Source organism: Pogona vitticeps, chromosome 5 (assembly GCF_051106095.1).
Source record: "Pogona vitticeps strain Pit_001003342236 chromosome 5, PviZW2.1, whole genome shotgun sequence".
In the NCBI taxonomy this organism is placed as follows: Eukaryota; Metazoa; Chordata; class Lepidosauria; order Squamata; family Agamidae; genus Pogona; species Pogona vitticeps.
In genome coordinates, this window is record NC_135787.1 from 40,281,343 (window position 1) to 40,295,730 (window position 14,388).

The window sequence follows — 14,388 nt, forward strand, 5'->3', positions numbered from 1 at the left end:
TACTTCATTATCCTATCCTCACAGAGGAGGACAAGGTATTGATATGTTCTTCTCCTTGCTGGCTATGAATGCAAGGAATTTGTATATGTTCTCTCACATTTGTGAAAATGATATCTTGTACAGAATTGTGCTGTGAAACTTAGATTCATGTCCTTTCTCCTTGAGAACCAAGAGACCTTCAACCTCTTCCATTCCCATTCTGGCAGGCACAGAATGGCTGATCATTAAGAAATACCAATGAAGTCATCCTTGTTTGATATTCTTCAATACACCCTTCCTATTCTGTTTCAGTCTGCCTCCCAAGGGAAGGAGCTGGTGCTTGGCTGCTTGCCTTTCCGACCTCAAATTGAGCAAGACACCTTTCATTCCAGCTGTTACACAGCTGATGTCTTAATTCCCAGCCACCTGGACCCAGAAGCCAGATGCCCACACTAGCAATGCCTTACAGCTTTATTTATTTTGCCCACAATGATGTGGAGGACAGGAAAAGGTGAGGAGGAGGAATGGCAGCTTGATTCTTGGGTCCCTCAACTCTTTCTTTCCTCTTGCAAATTAATTGTAAAATCCACTGGCCACAAAAGAGGGTGAGAGCCAGTTGCATGAGAAGTTGAGGATTTTTGCACTCAAGAAAAGAAGGAAGGTCAGCAACTGCTGATGCTTACGTTGAGTTCTGAATTTTTTTTCTCCTTGATTCCAAAAATCCAGCAAGAACTTCCTTTCCTGTTCCTCCATGAGAAAGGTTTATTTTCGTGAGGGGGTGTAGGTGACTAGCCCTTATCTCCCTAAACTCAAGGGCATTTGGTGGTCTTATCTGAGGCTCTGCATGCAGGAGGTGGTGCTAGAATCCATCTCCTGCTGTTGCAGCTGGTTATCACAGACTACTACAGTATTTCTTTTTTTATCTCTGGGAATGTAGTCATTGGCCACCTTAGTAAACATCAAGACACTAAAGGAGGTGACAGCTGGTTCTTAGAGTAGCAGTTTGGAACCTTACTTCCTCTTGGAAATTAATTTCAGTAGCTACTGTGTACTGTACCAGGCATGAAAGGTGATGGCAATCAATTGTCGGGGTCGGAGTTTGGATTCTTGGCACCCATTCTTGCAGGCTTCCATGCATCTAGGAGAGAAAACTCGGAATTCCACACAGAGAGCAGTGGCTGCTGATCTTCCTTCTCATCCTGAGTGCAAATAATCCAAACACGTACTCTTGCAATATCTGTTACTTCCTTTTGCTTGGTGAAGTGGGTGGTGAGTTCCATAATTAGTGTGCCAGAAGAAAGAAAGAGCTGTGAGTCCCATGGGTTCCCCTGTCACCCTTACAACTGGCTGTCAACCTCCTCAACTCTTTCTCCCCCCATCAAGCACCAAAGGGGATGGCAACCTGTATCAAAAACAGTTGTTTGGAATCTTTATAACAGCTCTTGTTTCCACACCCAGGTGGGAATGCTGGCAGTCTTAGCCTTTCTTATGAGTGTATGGTCAGCAGTTAACCAAAATATATATATATATGAAATTGGAAAAATAAAATCAAGATTTAAAGCACTTCATGCAGTGTTCTGTATAGGCTAGCAACTTGGTTCTCCAACCAAGGTGGCTGGCATTTGTTCTTCCACAGGATCACTATGATTGATCAGCCCGTGTAGAGCTGCATTTGAAAGAGAAAAATCAACTTACCCCCAGCCTTGTATGCATGCAGACCTCTTTGGATCCTAATCTCTGTGTATTTTGGATATTCACAAGATTGTTCTATCGGCATCAGTGGTTCAGTCATATTTTCAGTAATTATTGGAACATATGTACTATATGGAATAAGCATATTGGATTCATTTATCATGATTGTTTTCTGTGCTTCTATTATAGGTAAAGGTAAAGGTTCCCCTTGACAATTGAGTCCAGTTGTGTCCGACTCTAGCGGCCGGTGCTCATCCCTGTTTGTAAGCCGAAGAGCAGGCATTTGTCTGTAGAAACTTTCCATGGTCGTGTGGCCAGTATCACTAGACACGGAACACCATTACCTTCCCACCAAGGTGGTACCTATTCATATACTCACATTTGCATGCTTTTGAACTGCTAAGTTGGTAGGAGCTGGGACAAGCAATGGGAGTTCACCCCATCACACAGATTGGAACTATTAACCTTTTGATCGACAGCCTAGTGGCGCAGCAGTTTAACCCGCAGTGCCACCTGTACCCCCTATTATACTTAATTCTATTTAACTTGGAACCATTTCAACTTGCACAGAAGGATTTAGCATGTACATGATGCTGAAGGATTGTGCCAATAAATCATTTGTGAACAAAGCATGATGTTAGTTGGGAATGAACTGCTGGTTTGTAGTGGTTCATTTTTTGGCCAGACAGGGGTTTGGCACTTCCCAGCCCTGCCTCCTCCAGCAGGTGCCCACTCAGAGACAGCACCGGGTGTGTGTGTGTGTTAGGAAGTTGAGGCACTGTTTCTGAGTGTGCACCTGCCAGAGGAAGCAGGCTGGGAACCACCAAACACCTGTTCAGCTGGAAAATGAATCACTGAACCAGAGGTTCATGCCCATCTCTATATGCTATTAAATCATACATTGGCTGAAATCCTGTTGCTTAGCTTTCAGTGCATTCGGAACTAGCATATTAAAGTGTATGAGCCCCCAAGAATCCCAGTGAGGACCCTGTTTGCTAGCTAGGAACAGACTGAGAGTTACAAATGTTCTTACGCTAAGCAACAGAGTTTCAACCATTAGTTTAGAAATATAAGTAAAGGTTCCCCTTGACATTTAGTCCAGTCGTGTTGGACTCTAGGGCGCGGTGCTCATCCCTGTCTCCAAGCCGTAGAGCCAGTGTTTGTCCGTAGACAGTTTCTATGGTCACGTGGCCAGCGCAATTAGACACGGAACGCCGTTACCTTCCCACCATGGTGGTACCCATTTATCTACTCGTATTTACATGCTTTTGAACTGCTGGGTTGGTAGGAGCTGAGAAAAGCGACGGGAGTTCACTTTGTCACGTGGATTCGATCTTACAACTGCTGCTTTTCTGACATTGCAGCACAGAGGCTTCTGCAGTTTAACCCGCAACGCCACCACGTCCCATTAGAAATATATTTAATATCAAATCTGCGATAAAACTTATTTTCAACAGCAGCATATAAATGTATCTACAAAGAGGCTTTCATGAAATTTTTCAAATTTACTTTCAGTGTAAATAAATCCATTAGTTATTTAGAAACATCACAAAATGAATCACATATTTTTAAAGGAGCAACATAATCACATGGCCTATATTTGCTGAAATTCTGTGGCTTAGCACAGTAAGTCACAACTAGAGTAGGCCTAGTGGAACTTTCAAAGGAGTTGACTCACCAAGTTGTCACTAATTCAGATGGCCTACTCTAGTCATGACTTACTGTGCTGAGCCACAGGATTTCAGCTGTTTTCTTGACTAAATAAATTTCCTAACGGCGAAGAAAAATAAGAGCAAGACAGAAATAGTACTGTATAGTGTAATATGTTTGTGCACCAATCACTTTTTTTCTTGAATTGTGTCTTTCAGAAAACACACTTGAGAATGTTTGCCTTGAGTAGCAAATATATGCCATTATGAATAATTATTTCTGGAATTCTTTAATTAGTGGGCCTGGAGTTACCATCTTTGTTCTTTGGTAATTATCATCTGAGATAGTAGTTGTATCCTTATTTATTTCTACACCACCAGCAAGATGTAAAAAGCTTAATGCTGCAGGATAATTAGCTTTTTCAGGTTATAATAAGGGAAGCAGGGAGATATTGGCCCTTTCCATTTCTGTTAGTCAAATCCAAACTCAACAGCATTGTAGTTTTTACACAATGTTAGTTTTCAGATATAAGAGAGAAATTTCTTGCTTTCAGCATTGGGTGGGTAAGAAGGAAAAGCCTGGTGATATTTCAAACAAACAAAAGCAGAAATATTGCTATAAATCAAATTCTAAACTCCATAGATGATACATTTATAGCTCAGCCAGAAATTGACAAAAAATGTGAAAGTCATCACCACTACAACACCAAGAAAAACAATGTTAAATGAAACTGGTACAGACAGTGCAAGGATTGTGACTATTACAACAGGTTAATATTGGCCCATTCTGCATTAGTTTATAGTCTGCACAAAACTTTCCACATATTCTTCTACGTGAACATTTATATCATTTTTGTATTCAATTTTCCCTAATGTTTGGATTTTTCTGTGCATCTCTTGGCTGGAGAAATGTTTTACAAAATTCGACAATGTGCAAAAAACAATGGACAACTGCTTTTCAGTTTGCATGCTTTTTGGGAGGTGCAAATAAAGGTTAGTTTACATTAAAACAGAAGTCAAATGACCTTCCCAGCTGAGAAGGTGAATAGCATAATGGAGAGGAGATAATTTCTCCAATCAGAGATAACTGGAGTTACCCTTTCCTTTATATGTTCCAGACTGTGAGAGGGCAGGGATACCCAGGGATGGGTGCCCAGGAGGGGCAAGAGAAAAAGGACTGCTGATAAGCTGTTGGCTTTTTCTTTCACAAATGAAATAATTCGCACCATGGTGGTCCTATGGTTCTGTTTCACTGGAAAAGGAAAATACAATAGACAAACCAGTGGTTTGTGCCAATCTCTAAATCGAACATGGAATGGGACAGTCTGATATAATGTAGCTTTATAATGTATTAGAGATGCAGTGCATAATCTATGGGTTTTTTTTAAAAAAATAACCGATTTTAGCATTTCATTTTGTTATTCTGATCATAATGATGCATTTGTTACATTTGGCATTTGTTATTTTGCAACAGCAATAACATTGCTTTTTTTTAAATTACAACCAAGCTTATATCTAATACAAGTACAGACTGGTTCTGACAGTCTTTGGGAGGGAGTGCTGGAGGATTTGAACCAAATTGAAAAGACAGAGGTAAGTAAACATAGTAGAAAGGGTCATAATGCTCAAAATATAAATGCAGGGTGCTCACCTGGAAGGGAAATGGAAAATGTATTATGTTATGATTTCTGTAATTTAAAAGGAGAGATGAAATGCTAGAGGGCAGTGGTGGGCAAACTTTGGTCCTCTACATACTCTGGACAATGACTCTTATAGTCCTCTACCATTGGCCATTCTGGACGGGGATGATAGAGTTATAGGCCAAAACACTGTGAAAGCTAAAGGTTCCCCAGTACTAACTCAAAGTGACACTTTGCTTTGTTTTTCAAGATATGTTTCAAGTCTAAATATACATATATCCTTGTTTTCAACACAACATAGTAATTTAGCGGAATAGATTATTTGATTAGATACAGCAGTTAACATATTTGAGTGTTTGCGTTTTTCAGCACACCGTTTTTTTTAATAAGGGCTGGACTCAATGATCCATAGGGACTCTTCCAGGTTTGCAGTTCTAAGATTATTATCTAAGATTATAATTTACACACTGTGTTAGTTAAATCCATGCATAGTGCAACTGAGGGAGATGATGGATTCTTGCAAAATCACTCATTCTCTCTGAGTCAAGCTGTCTTGACACTTTATAACAAGCTGTTGAGTAATGACTAGTCCCGTGAGATGCTAGTTCCTCTCTATTCAGCACTGGTTAGGCCTCACCTTGAGTATTTTGTCCAGTTCTGGACAAGGATTAGGACAAGACAAGGAATGCTTTTCTTCATTGAGGTTTCAGCAGTTAGCGTGGAATGTCTCTGTTCAAAGCGATCATCTTTTGTCTATGCGAAACAAAGTAGAAACAGAAAGACTCATTTGATTACAAAGATTCAGACCATCTACTGTATCTGATGCTTCTGATTTTTAGAAGTTGATACAACAACACAACAGCTGTCACAGTTTTGCATACTTGCACAATCTGTTTTTGTAGGGATGAATACTTTCATCCGTAATAGGAGAAGATATATCAGTGTCTCCCAGACAAAGTGAAAATTTTCTCTTCCTTGGGCATGAGAATAAGACAAGTGAGGATTTGCACTCCAATTAGTACCTAGAGTGGATAATGGAAATTATTAGTCGCAACTAGTGTAAATCCCACTCATCTCAGATGGAACTAACATTAGATTTATTCCATTGTGACTCTCTACAGTACTAACACTGAAGTTAGCTCATTGTGTTTTTATTCAAATTAGACACTTGAAGGTGGCATTTCTTTCATATGTACTGTACCTACTTGAAAATAAGCCCCATTGAATATCCTACTACTAATGTAAAGCATCAGACAACTGTTTTTCTAAAATCATGGTTCAGCTGCAGTTCAGTTAGCAGTTCAGTATAGATAGAGTGAAACAATTCCCATCTTCAACTTTCTTTAATGTTAGACAATTGGCAGATTTTACTTCTAATTTCAGTGACTGCTAAATCACACCTGTCATGTTAAATATTCTCAAAATGTTTCGTATTCCAAGACTTCAAATTTAGCCTTTTGGGGGGGGAAATGCCCCAGGTGTTTATCACAATCATTCAATTCTGCAACTGTTGCTTACATAGCCACATCTTTGCTTTTCAGATGGATGTCTTTTTATACACTGCAGATGCAAAATTTCCGGTAAGTACATTTTACAAATGTGAGCATATCTTACAAAACATGTTGCATATACCTTGCAACCTATATGATGTGTTTCAGTTTTTTAAATACTGTAGTTACTGAGACCTAGTTCTCATAACACATGCCCTAGCTATATCATACCTCATCTACCTTAATGGTCTCATTATTTGACTGCCTTTGAACAGCACTGGGAGACTTCAGCCATCCCAAAATGTGGTACTGTGTTCAAGTCGCTAAATATGAGTTACTAACACCCATATCTCTCCCCATATTTACCTGTCACTAAGATATCTGTGTGTGGGTGCAAAGGCTTTATCTATCTCCCACCACTAACAATAATACATTGTGTGGAGTTGTGGATTTTTTTCAGCTGTAGCATCTAGGTTTCCCTTAGAGGCTCAACTGGCATCATAATTTCTTTTATTTTAGGGCCCACTTAAAAACTGGCTGTTCATCCAAACTTTGGGTAATGAGAGAGATCTTGACTTTCTCTCCCCCACTTTTTTGGCCTACTCAAGTTAATTATAAAACTATTATAAAATGTTCTTAAAATGTTTTAATAACTTTAAATACAGTATTTCAATGGTATTAGATTCATTTAACCTCCAAAATCCTCTTATGTAACTTACAACATTATTGGGGAAAGGCAGCAATACAGTGGCAAATTGTTGCTAACTAGGGTCCCTGCTGTGATTCATTTTGGGTTTTCTTGTTGTGTGTGAGTTGGGTTGCTTTATGCACAACCTGGAAGCCAAGCAGGGACACTTAAATTAGTGGCAGCTATAACTAATGGTTCCTGCTTGGATTCCAGGTTGTGTGGGAAGCCACCTGACTCAAGCACATTGAGGAATCACAGCAGGAACTCCAATTAGCAGTGAAGTGCTGCTGTGAAGATATAATTCCCCCTATGCTGCCTACAGTATGCAAAATAATTTTCACTAATGTGATGTTATTGATTGTATAGTATTGTGTGATCTACTGGTATAGGGTGGTCTACAAATACTTTAGGAATGCAAAAAAGGTACAATAGTTACCTGTTGGAAGATGGAACTTCTTGGTTGAAAAAAAAACTGTGCTGTCTTCTGATTGTAATCTGCTTTATTTCTCAAGTCAGTTCAAATTGCTTGTCATAATGTTTAAAATCCTACATGGTTTGAGACCAGGATTTCTGAAGAACTACTTTCTCCTCCTAAGCCGGTCACTTCCTTAAGATCATCAACAGAGATCCTCCTGTGCGTGTCACAATAACTGATGAAATACATCTAGCTGGAATGAGTGAGAATGCATTATCCATAGCTGTGCGAAAGCTTTGGCATGTCTTCCAAGAGAAATGTACCAGTTCAAGGAAAATGATAGGAATTGTTAAAAGATCCAGATTGTCATCATCAACATGATTAGCAATAAATCTTGACATTTTATACTTTTCAAACCTTCGGGGTTGCCCCTTTTATTGTGCCACATAATCAACATCCCTTTCCCAACCTGATATTTATGATTTATTTGGTGAGTGAAAAAGTCTCCTTTAGGGAACACTCTGCTGCTGCCGCCACCACCTCTGTTTCTTCATAGTCTGTACAGACGTGAGTGTTATATTCTTTATTTCATTACTACTAAATAACTTTCTTAAAGCTCCCCTTAAAACAAATAATGTGGTTAGTTTTATTCAGGAGCAAACAAAAGAGAGTTTATTTAGGATTACAGGTAACTAGAATAATGAGAAAGGTAATTTATCAAGTATTTAAACTGAAATCTATATTAGTCTACAGTATTCACACACACTTCCACATAAACAACTCTCCTGCATTCAAGTTCAAGAACAACTGTTCCCACAGACCATATAACACTCTCTTCTCAAGGACTCCCAACTCCTGAGTACGCAAAACAAACTCCTTGGCTGGATGACCAAATTGGAGTGAGCAGGATCAGGCTAAATAGGGTTGCTTGCTTAACGGGCAGTTGAGGTCAGACAGAGGTGTGCGGTGAACATAAGAACATAAGAGCCCTGCTGGATCAGGCCAAGGGCCCATCTAGTTCACAGTGGCCCCATCAGATGTCTCTGGGAGCACTTGAGACAACTAGATAGCTGTCTCCTGATACCCCTCCCCTGCATCTGGCATTTGGAGGTACCTTTCTGTTAAGCCTGGAGATTATACATCCCCATCATGGTTTGTAACCTGCAATGGAGTTTTCCTCCAGGAATCTGTCCAATCCCCTTTTCAAGGCATCTAGGCCACTGCATCCTGTGGCAAGGAGTTACACAGACTAACATGCTAGGTAAAGAAATATTTTCTTTTGTTTTTTCTCACTCCCAACACTCAATTGGAGTGGATGTCCCCTGGTTCTGGTATTGTGTGAGAGGGAAAAGAGCTTCCCTCTATCCACTTTATTCATCCCCTGCATATTTTTATACATCTCAATCATGTCCCCCCTCAGCACCTTTTCTCTAGACTAAAGAGCCCCAAATGCTGTAGCCTTTTCTCATAAGGGAGGTGCCCCATCCCAGTCAGAATTTTAGTCACTCTCTTCTGCGCCTTTTCCAATCCCACTATGTCTTTTTTAAGGTACAGCAACCAGAACTGTACACATTACTCCAGGTGCAGCCGTACCATCATTTTGTACAATGGCATTATAATGTTGGCTGTTTTATTTTTCAATCCCCATTTTAATGATACCTAGTGTGAAATTGTTGCTTCTCATCATGGGGTTTTCTGCGACCAACATGAATTTGGCCCAGCTTTGGGAGGCAGTGGAAGACAGGACGGCCTGGCGTGCTCTGGTCCATGGGGTCACGAAGAGTCGGACACGACTAAACGACTAAACAACAAACAACAACGAAGTGTGAAATTGGCCTTCTTCACTGCTGCCGCACACTGGTTTGACACTTTCATCATGCTGTCTACCAGCATACCGAGATCTCTTTCCTGATGCATCATGGACCGTTCACACCACATTAATTGATAACTAAAGTTTTGATTTTTTTGCCACAAAGTGCATTCCTTTACATTTTCTTATATTGAAACGCATTTGCCATTTTGCTACCTATTTTCCCAGTTTGGAGAAATGCTTCTGGAGCTCTTCATAATCCTTTCTGGCTTTCACCACCCAGAAAAGTTTTGTGTCATCTGCAAACGTGGTCACCTCACTGCTTATCCCTGTCTCCAGATAATTTATGAATACAGTCGTGCCTCGCTTTATGATTGCCCTGCAATTGCGATCGCAAAACAATGGTCTAAATGGGGTTTTTTCACTTTGTGATGATCAGTTCCCTGCTTCGGGAACCAATTCTTTGCAAAACAATGATTTTAAAACAGCTGATCGGCAGTTTCAAAATGGCCACCGGATAAACAAAATGGCTCCCTGCTGTTTTCTGGGATGGATTCCTCGCGAGACAGGCAGCGAAAATGGCTGCCCTATGGAGGATCTTCGCTGGACGGTGAGTTTTGACCCCATTGGAATGCATTGAAGGGGTTTCAATGTGTTTCAATGGTTTTTTTTTCCGCTTTACAATGTTTTTGCTTAACGGCGATTGTCTTGGAACGGATTATCACTCTTAAGCGAGGCACCACTGTAGGTTGAAAAACACTGGTCCCAGGACAGATCCCTGGGGCACACTGTTTTTGCCTCTCTCCATTGTGAAAATCACCCATTGACACCTACTCTCTGTTTCCTGGTTCTCAATCCATAAGAGGACCTGCCCTCTTATCCCCTGACTGTGGAGTTTTCTGAGCCACCTTTGGTGAGGGACTGTGTCAAACGCCTTTTGAAAATCCAGATAGACAATATCCATTGGTTCACCTGCATCCACATGCCTATTGACTTTCTCAAAGAATTATAAAAGATTTGTGAAGTAAGACTTACCCTTACAGAAGCCATGCTGATTTTCCCTCAGCAAGGCTTGTTCCTCTATGTGTTTTAAGATTTTATCTTGGATAAGGCTTTCCACAATGTTCTCTGGAACTGACATTAGGCTAACCGGCCTGTAGTTTCCCAGGTCCCCCCTCCTTCCTTTTTTAAAGATTGGCATGACATGTGCCGTTTTAAGAGACTTGTATATTTTAATTTCATTCCTCAGTTCCTTAATAACTCTTGGGTGAATGCCATCTGGGCCCGGTGACTTACTGATCTTCAATTTATTGATTCGGTCTAAAACATCCTCTCTTTTAACCTGTATCTGATTTAATTCATTAGTCTGGGGGGGGGGCATTCAGGCAGTGGAATCTGCCCAAAGTCTTCTGTCGTGAAGACAGATGCAAAGAACTCATTTAATTTCTCTGCAATCTCCAAGTCCCCCTTTGCCCTCTCTCTCCCTCACCATCCAGAGGGCCAGCTGCTTCTCTGGCAGGTTTCCTGCTTCTAACATATTTAAAGAAGCTTTTATTATTCCCCTTTATATTGCTGGCCATACTTTCCTCAAAGTCTTTCTTTTTCTTCCGTATCATCTTCTTACATTTCTTTTGCCAGAGTTTATGTTCCTTTTTATTTTCCTCATTTGGGAAGTATTTCCATTTATGGAAGGACCCCTCCTTGCCCTTCAAAGTCTCTTGAACTCTGCTTGTTAACCATGCCGGCACCCTCTTGGATTTAGGTGAGCCCTTCTTTCTTTGCGGTATACACTTCTGCTGGGCCTCTACTACCGTTGTTTTAAACAGGCTCCATGCACTCTGGAGATATTAGGTTCTTTTTACATTCCCTTTCAACTTCTTTCTAACTAGTTCCCTCATCTGAGGGAAGTCCGTCCTTCAGGAATCAAGGGTTTTTGTGTCAGATTTGCTTGACACTCTCCCCCCAACATGCATGGCGAAAGAGATTGCAGCATGGTCACTATTTCCTAGTGGCTCAGTGACATTCATGTCCCTAACCAGGTCCTGAGTACCACACAATATTAAATCCAGAGTCACCTATCCTCTGGTGGGCTCCATGACAAATTGCTCCAAGGCACAGTCATCTAGTATGTCAAGGAACCTGGCCTCTCTTTCTTGACCCGAGCACACATTGACCCTGTCAATGTGAGGATAACTGAAGTCCCCCATGATTACAATCCTTTCCCTCTTGGACACCTCCCTGATTTGTCTCCTCATTTCAAGGTCCCCCTCAAGTTTCTGATCTGGAGGATGAGAGCATACCCCCATTATCACATCACTCCTTGGGCCTGGTTGTTTAACCCACAGTGATTCTATGATGGAATCAGACCTGCTGTCCATCTCCATTCTGCTGGATTCTACCCCTTCTTTGACATAGATGGCCACCCCCACCTCCAACACACTCCTCCCTATCCCTCCTATAGAGTATATAGCCTGGGACTGCTGTATCCCACTGGTTCTCTGAATTCCACCAGGTTTCCGTTATGGCCACTATATCAATGTTATCCCTAGCCACCAAATGTCCCAGCTCTCCCATCTTTGCTCAGAGGCTTCTGGCATTTGCATAAAATTACCGTACCTACATACTGGTTCACCCAAGAAGGGCTGCATGTTTGTTTCTTTTTTTCCACAGCTTCTCCTTCCAGTGGACCAACTATCACATCCCATCACACTCCCAGTCCTAATTCCTACACTGCCATCACAGTTCTCTACCCTCTCCACCCTCATTCCACAGGGATGAGGAGTCCCAAACTGGACGCTGCTTGGCTCCTGTCAGCTTTCCCCCGGGCTTCAGTTTGGAAGCTGCTCTGCCACCATTTTAATGTTACGTTCCGGGAGTCTAGTTCCATGTTCGTTCAAGCGATGTCCATTCCTCTTGTACAGGCTTGGCTTGTCCCAAAATGTTGCCCAGTGTGTAATGAATCTAAACCCCTCCCCCTGGCACCACTGTCTCATCCACACATTGAGACCCCTGAGCTCTGCCTGCCTAGCTGGCCCTATGCATGGAAATAGGTAGCACTTTTGAGAATGCTACCTTTGAGGTCCTAGCTTTGGGCTTCCTCCCTAACAACCTAAATTTGGCCTCCAGGACCTCACAGCTACATTTCCCTACCTCTTTGGTGCCAACATGCACCACCACTGCTGCCACCTCCCCAGCACTCTCTACCAGCCTATCCAGAAGAGACATGATATCCGCAACATTTGCACCAGGCAGACAAGTCACCGTGCAGTCCTCACAACTGTAACAAACCCCTCGCTCTGTGTTCCTGACAATAAAATCGCCCACTACCAGAAGCCCTTTCCCCCCTCCCCCTGAGGAGTATCCTCAGTGCAACTGGATATGGGCCAGTCACCTGTAGAAGGGGTCCCCTCTAGAGGATGGTTTCCCTCTTGTCCAGATTGGCATCCTCTAGCCCGGAGACTTCCAATCCCAGCAGCTGAGGAGTGGGACGATGCCTGAAGGTCCTTGGAAGTCTCACCATGGTCCCTCTCTCCTTGTCTCTGCTTCTCCTGGTCCGCAACCAAGACCTCAAGGGAGCAAACCCGTCCCCTGAGTTCTTGGAACTCCTTGCAATGAGGACACACCCTTGGCTTTTGCTGAAGAGGCATATAGTCATACATATGACACTTGATGCAAAACATGGGATAGCCCCCAACCCACTGCTGTCTGTCTGACTACATGCTGATATTTGTTTAGAGCCTGCCAAATCTCTTCTCAAGGGAAGTGACAGGCAGAATCTGGGACCCTTCGTTGCAGGCGGCACTTGTGTTAGAGCCTACTCGGTGCAAACTTTATATCCAGGTGCAAGGAAACCACACCACATCTGAAGTAGACTGGGTTGACAGTGAATGTCATTTTTTCCAGGTTGTCTTATCATGGAGATATGTACTTACTAAAAGGGCCAATTTATATATTTTCATAGAGCAAATTGCTGATCATACTTTGATTCAGGCAGGTTGACCCAAAAGGATGAGACATGTCATTTCTGAATGAGACTGTAAAGCATTCAAACAGTAAATGCACTGAAATTTTCTTTCTAGGCTAATTGTAGTATACGTGTAAAGAAATGTTTTGTTGAGGAGATGAAAGTAATTGTATATGAGTCTCAGCTTGAAAACAATAACAAGGTTCATGGCACCATGAGTAGAATTATCAGAATTGTCATGGAGGATTTAGAAGGCAGGCAGGTAAGTGAAACACTATGCAAACTACATGTTATGCTTGTATTGTATGCAGAAAATTTGCAAAAGCCACAATTCCCTCTTGCAAGGTTGTCACACCTTTCTGATACTGATGTCACAACTCACATTGTCTTTTCACTTGACTACTGACGTGGTGGTCTCTTTAAATCACCACAGAAATAAATATGTTTTCTTTAATAATCTTCACATTTCCTCTCTTCCTTCTTTGCTGCCACCAACCTTTAGCTGCCTCTATTGGTGTGTATTTGCCCTTATAACACCTTCCATATACCTGTTTATACTTCAGCTACTAAGTGGCTGAACTGAGCACCACTTAGTTTGAATAGAACAAATAAGGTTTTATTAATAAGTGTTAAAAGAGTGTTGTTTATTCATAAATTTTACATTCATTCAGTGCAATCTTTCACTCTTTCCATTACCTCTTCCCCACCTCATTTTCTCTCAGACTGCTCTCCCTCACTTCTCTCCACACCAGACTGCTCAAAAACCTCACCAGTACTCCACCCCCCTACTTTCTCACAGCCAATTAGAGCCACTCTTACTGACATTCCATGTTCCTCACTCACCCCCTCCCTTGCATACTTGCCAAACCATATAAACAATACATTTAACTATAATTTGTCATCACAATGTTCCTCAACAGGAGGTATCTTTTACCAGCAAATATAGAAATGGAACAGAGAAGTGAACAGAGTATGCACTTATTTACAGAGCTTCTCTGATGCATTCGTTTCTCTGATTGACCATGGCATGTTTTCATGTATTCTTCAATTGTGTGCATTTT

General features: G+C 41.6%; 1 protein-coding gene across 10 annotated transcripts in view; it reads left to right on the forward strand.

Moving 5' to 3' along the window:
- The window catches only part of IL15 (interleukin 15), a 47,535-nt gene that overhangs the window by 30,259 nt on the left and 2,888 nt on the right, over positions 1-14,388 (forward strand). For 6 of the 10 annotated variants that reach the window (XM_073001628.2, XM_073001626.2, XM_073001625.2 and 3 more), the window contains 5 exons: positions 1,861-2,027; positions 3,540-3,648; positions 4,829-4,913; positions 6,502-6,540; positions 13,443-13,589. In XM_073001628.2, coding sequence (XP_072857729.2) covers positions 3,587-3,648; positions 4,829-4,913; positions 6,502-6,540; positions 13,443-13,589 — 333 coding nt within the window. In that variant the 5' untranslated portion in view covers positions 1,861-2,027; positions 3,540-3,586. The remainder of the gene's footprint in view (positions 1-1,860; positions 2,028-3,539; positions 3,649-4,828; positions 4,914-6,501; positions 6,541-13,442; positions 13,590-14,388) is intronic. The other 4 variants (XM_078394735.1, XM_078394733.1, XM_078394732.1 and 1 more) reach the window with 1 other exon arrangement.